This window comes from Chanos chanos, chromosome 15, assembly GCF_902362185.1.
Source record: "Chanos chanos chromosome 15, fChaCha1.1, whole genome shotgun sequence".
Taxonomy (NCBI): Eukaryota; Metazoa; Chordata; class Actinopteri; order Gonorynchiformes; family Chanidae; genus Chanos; species Chanos chanos.
In genome coordinates this window covers 10518290-10524492 of record NC_044509.1, presented here as the reverse complement: position 1 = coordinate 10524492, position 6203 = coordinate 10518290, and the positions used below count along the sequence as shown (strand labels likewise).

At 40.1% G+C, this 6203-nt stretch overlaps 1 protein-coding gene across 1 annotated transcript; it reads left to right on the top strand.

Moving 5' to 3' along the window:
* Positions 1 to 524: 524 nt before the first annotated feature.
* LOC115828256 (zona pellucida-like domain-containing protein 1) lies at positions 525 to 4092 on the top strand. Its single transcript, XM_030792208.1, has 10 exons — positions 525 to 612; positions 927 to 1147; positions 1398 to 1582; positions 2121 to 2193; positions 2437 to 2534; positions 2636 to 2716; positions 2919 to 3087; positions 3220 to 3331; positions 3641 to 3661; positions 3941 to 4092. Exons 1-10 carry the CDS (start codon positions 525 to 527, stop codon positions 4090 to 4092), a joined length of 1200 nt encoding a protein of 399 aa, XP_030648068.1.
* Positions 4093 to 6203: the final 2111 nt, after the last annotated feature.

Genomic DNA, 6203 nt, shown 5'->3' with positions numbered 1-6203 from the left:
CATAATGGTCCCCAAAAGCATTGTCTGCAGTCCTCTTGGGACTCAGCGCGCACTTCATGAAGTCTCATATTAGCATGCCAAGGGAACCTATGTTTTAAAACAGGCACAAAGGAACCAGGCCATTGTCTCTGATGTATCTTTGAAGGTCTATATTATATTGAGTTTCAGTGGTTGCCCTTGGGGAAGGTCCATGGCACCTTATCCACAAAAGAGTTCTCATATGGTGGTCTGAAGAGAGACACGCCAAACCGTATTGACCTTGTTTCTGTCCAATCCCAGCATGGAATGATCTCTATAAAGGCACTTGATGAACCCTCACCGAATCTAAAAGCAGAGGATAACCAGGCCAGGATGAATAGTCAGAGAGAAGGTGCGTAGCTGACCAACCAGGGGACTTTCTCTCCTATGGAGCAGTTCCGAACTTTTGGTTCTTCTGTAGGTTATCTAATGTTTTTCACTGATTTTTTTTGTTTTTGTTTTTTTTCTCCAAATACACAGATCAATACTCAATAAAGGCAGGAAAAATGGGTCTCCTACAACTTTTGATCTTCGCTTCAGTGGTCGTCCAAAGCAAAAGTCAATTAAACTGCTCTACAACCATGCGACGTCCAGGTAGACTCTTGCTTGAGAAAGAAAGAAGGATATGAGAACCTCTTGTTTCTTTGGTTTAGTGAACTGTCTACAATTAATGGATTCTGATCTAACTTCCACACTTACACAGCATTCTGCACTTGTACACACGATCATTTGTAAATATGGTACAATATTTAGGTACAAAGGTGAATGGCTTGAACATCAATTGGCGCATTGTAAATCTGTGGAATAATATTTGGTGACTTTTTTTTTTTGGAAACAGTGGAAAGGCTGCTTCCTTTTTCTTTTTTTGTTTTCATAACCACATTTACTGATCTTTCTTGCGTTATTAGAGTACACAGACATTTCTGTGACCTGTGGAACGTCTTCCGTCGAACTTGCTATCCTCGCCTGCCCTGTCATTTATACTGGCTACAACGAGTCTCTGCTTGTTCTAAACAATATTGCGAATGATCCTGCCTGCAGTGGAACCCTGGACTCTTCTGTGAACCCCCCAGTGGTCAGGTTCACCTTCCCCCTCAACATGACCAATGCCTGCGGAAGCATCTTCAGGGTGAGAACACATTTCACTTGTGATATGAGTTGGTATATTCAATTCATATTTAACTCGAATCAATGATTCAGGATGCCTCAACAATGATCCTGAGCAATAAAAATATGTATATATAGTGTATGTGTATGGTTTACAGGGCACTGGTTTTGTCAACAATACCATAGTTAAGTTGTATTCATCATACAAACATCATTTGCGTTAGACTATAGAATTTGAATGCATGAGTGTTTGTGTCTGAAATGTTCCACAGACAACCAGTGCTCCAGGCACCGGAATATTCTCAGACTTCTCCAACATTCAGACGGTCAATATCAGCGGGGTGGTGAGGTCACATGACCCCACCACAGGCACAGTCACATACAACGCTGAGCTGAAATACTTTTACTCGTGTGCCTATCCTCTGGAGTATCTGATCAACAACACCCAGGTTGATGTGTAAGCATCTCTCATGCCGTTTCATCTTTCAGCTACAACAAAAAAGGAGAGAAAAAAAGAAAAAAGGGGAAAAAAAGGGAACAGCACACAGACAGTGTCATCTGCTCACACTTACTAAGGCAGGAAACTGAATACATTTGCTGCAGTGGAACAGTTTTCACTGGCAAAGCCGTTTCAGACTTTCATTACAGACATGGATTGAATCTGATCAAGTCTCCTTTTGTCGCAGTCCACAAAGGAACTTAAAACCTGAACAGCTGAAATTATTAAGATTAAGTAAATCATGCGAGGGCAGCCCGAAAACAAAAAGATTAGAAAAAGAAAAAAAACATTATTTGCAGACATTTTTACCGATTCTTCATGTGACAGACTGGCTTTTGGACTCAGATGCAGATCTTAAATTCAACCACACTGATATGCTTGTGGGGTATATTCTGTGCAAAACTTTCTCTTCCCTTTTCATGTCTCATAAGTGCTAGCAGGACTGTCGGCCTGAGATAGAGCTGCTCTAACTTTGCTCCTCTTCTCTTCCACACAGGTCCTCCTCTTCCATTGCAGTGAAGGACAACAATGGAAGCTTTATCAGTACTCTGAAAATGCAGCTTTATAGAGTAAGATGACACGACAGAAGCCTAGCACTAAAGATTTCATCAGTATTAAAAATATCCACTCAGTACTCAGTATAAAAAAAAAACACTTTAAAATGTAATCCAGCCTCATCCAAGTCTCATAAGAAGAGTCTAAATCCACAGAGAAGGAATTCGAAAGTAAAACAGAGGTAGAATAGTCTGTAAATGTTTCTTTTGAATCAATAAATCACTAACTAAACTTGGACTTCTATTCTGTCTTCATAGGATGTAAATTATACCTCACCCCTTGTCATACCGACCCTGGGCATTGAGCTGAGAACCCCGGTTTATGTGCAAGTTCAGGCCACCAACCTGACCTCTCAGTAAGCTTCCTTTCTGAATGACGTTAACTTTAGTCCGTGGAAAAGATCCCTGTCTCTGATAATCTGATGCTAATAACGCTAGTGTAACTTTCATCCAACAGGTACTTTGTGCTCTTGGACCGATGCTACGCCTCCATTTCTCCACACCCAACCAACTCCACTTTCTTCAACCTCTTTGTGTCGTAAGTTCTCCTGGCTTCTCTTTTGTTTTCCCTCACTGTTCAGGAGAGTGGTAAAGCATTTTTTTTACATTTCTGTTATTCTTTTTCAAACTTTATACTGCCATAGAGAGACATAGAGAGACAATCGGTTTTGGGTGAAATGATATTATCCATCAGCTACAAGTGAAATAAATCCAGCGCTTTTTCTACTGATGCTTCGCAGATGCTCCGTGGACCAGCTGACATCGATGTTGGAGAACGGTCAGAGCCATAACGCTCGGTTCTCCTTCCCAGCGTTCCGCTTCATAGAACAGCAGAACGAGACCGTGTCCACCTATTACTTGCATTGCATCACGCGTCTGTGTGAGAGAAGCACCTGCAGCACGTTTATGGTTAGCATTAACTGCCGCCACCAGAAAATTAAAAAAAACAAAAAAAAACACCCCACTTCCTTTTTTCTGTAGATTCACTCTCCCGTCGCTGATTACTTCTGTGTTTTTTGGTTGCTATTTCTATGGTAACAGCAATGCCCAGGCAGGAGGAGAAGAAGAGATGCGGAGACCAGCACACCTACGGAAGGAATCACAGACTTCACCACCATCACCTCACCAGCAATCATCACCAGAACAGAGAGCGGTAAGTCCTCCCAACCATATGCAGAAGGCAATGTTTTATTCCGAGATCTTTAGACACCCCTGTAATTGCGAATCTCTACAGGACTTCTAATCATTTCACTCTCCCTTAGATGGCCATCTATGTCCTTGTTGAACTGTTCTCTTTTTCTAGTAGCATCCAAAGACAAATTCGTCCTTGTTTAACATTAAATCTGGACATTTTATGAAAGAATGTAACTCCTGTTCCACAAACAAGAAGAGGACTCTTTAAAAGTTTTTTGAAAGTTTCACATCCATTTAATAAACATTTTCAATTTGTTTTTATTTTCAGTTTCGACATCAAAAGAGGAAGGTAAGCTGTCACTTGGCATAAGCCACCCTCTAAACTGAAGTATTACTTTCTTATAAACAATGCTTCCAAACACATTTTTGACCCTTTTCTTATTTTGAACATATTATTGTGTCAGAAACACAATATGTAACACCAGTGGATTGATATGAGGTCACACAACCCATGCTGAGGAACAATAGGTTGAGATTACACTATTGTGTAGATGTTACTCAAGATGTTACTCAAGAGGTCTGCTAAGAGAAGCCATTCTGATATGCTGTGTTTTGTTGCGACTAACAGCGACTGACAGTGAAAGCAAGTCCAGCTCCTCTGTGGGATTGGGTGTGGCGGTGGGAGTACTGACTCTGGCCTGCATCGTTGTGATCGGCATGGCAGTGTTTTTCTACAAGAAACTACACGGCTCCAGCCCCTCGAAAATGTTCCACAAGTGAACGCAGGGTAGGCACGGACGGCCTTTGACCTCTTAGGGGGCCGCAGCCATGTTACTTTACGTATCAGCGCTGAAGGATCAAGCTGAGCTGGGTATCTGGTGTCGTCATCTTGATCGGGTCGCTTTTTAACAGCAGTGAGATGTTTGATTCCTAGTGGTATGTGGTAAATTCCTGTCAATCATAGCAGCATGAATGTATATTTCAAAGAAGTCAGATGAAAAGTAACATTATGCATTTAAGTATTTCTTTGAAACCCCCCCGCCCCCCCCCCCCAGGTTTTGATTTTTGTTTTGATGTAGCTGCCGATCATTTCTAGCGCTAACGAAAAGCAACACGGAGAAGGTTTATGAGCTTTGAATAGAAAAAAAATCATTAAAAATAGCTTATAGGTGGCACATAAAGCTTCAGATTCTTTCTAGGATTATGAGAATTACTCGAAAAAAAATAAAAAAAATTAAAAAAAGACGTGATGTCTTGGCTTCAAGCCCATGCATCAGCCCAGATTGACAAAGAATGTTTGTTACTGACCTCAAGAATGAATTTGTGAACCCCAAACTGTCTCCAGTTGTCTGGAGTATTTCTGAAAGTCAATATGTAATTGAAAGTGTGAAGGAGAGTTTTCACAAGAGAAGCCACTATACTCTTCAAAGTATTATTATTTTTTTTTATTTATTACATTATTACTGCTTTAAATAACATAAAATATAAATTAAAAAAAAAACATTTTGACACCTCCAGATTAGTATATAAAAGTCAGAATTTTTATTCATTCTGACTGAAAGACCAGAATATTTCTTAACTTTTTAATCAATTCCACAATTAAACCCCACTTCACATGCAGAACAGGGTATTAGCACAATTATACTCTACCGAAATATTCAAAAGAAATCAAAAAGGACATAGGAAAAGACATCTGTTCGAGGGGAAATTTTTAACAGACGGTAGAAACGCTTGTGGTTTATTCTTTTTAAATTATGTTCTTGTTTTTCTAATCTCACATTTATATAGCTGATATATTTGATCCATTCATAAATGCATGTATCAGTATGATTAAAGGCTGCAGGCAAAAGAACAAATCATGCTGTCTCCTGAAGTGGATTTTTTGTCCCTCCGTAGTCTCTGTGAAAAAGAAGAAGCAGCAGCGCATTTTTACAAATACATTATGGTGATAGTAAATGGAATTTTAGTCCAGGCTCTGAAAAGCTTAAAACAGCTCTGTACTGTAACTGTGGCACGTAGCCACAAGACAAAGGAAAAAAAAGCTACCTTACGTTTGTTTGCTAGAATTATGCAAAGTGTGCTTCCGATTAACGTATCATATTTTAGTATCATGATTCATCTCATTTGAAAGTTGTTCCTCTGATTATGTCTCACTCAAAGTAACCCCCGGTTCTCCATCTGTCTCACGCCTTTCTACAAAATGCACATTAATATCTGCACCTAACCTCCCACACTCTCCTACTGCACAAATGACATTTAATCCACTGCGGTCTTTCCAAGACAACACTCACCACGCCTGTGAATCACCCATGAATCACCTTTGCAGCACCCTTATTTGTTTAAAACAGTAGTAATGAAAAATATCAATACAGATAAAAAAATGATGATGTTATGACAGCGTGAGTTGGAGAGGGGATATCAGGCATCCTTGTGGAAAGAGAGATGCCTGAGGGCTGCACTTGGAGAAAAGGTGGTATGAATGCTGATCTCTAACTGGGTCACATGATGAATCATATCCTCAAATTCCAAACTAGGCCAACAATAGCCACTCTACCCCCAAATTGTCTTCTCTCTTTCTCTGTCTGTCTCTCTCTGTCTCTGTCTCTCTGACTCTCTCTCTCTCTCTCTCTCTGTCTCTCTGTCTCTCTATCACTCTTACACTGACACACACACACACACACACACACGTACGTGCACGGAAACATACATACGCACTCACAATCCCCTAGTTTTTCAATACAGAAAGTGGCCGTCCTCATAAAAGAATTATGAGATGTGAAAATAATGAACCATGGAAAATAAAACCTCTGTATATTGTTTGGTATCTGCAAGAAAAAAAATAATGTCTAGAATGAAATGGTTTAGAATGTTCAGGAATTGGGGGACACCCA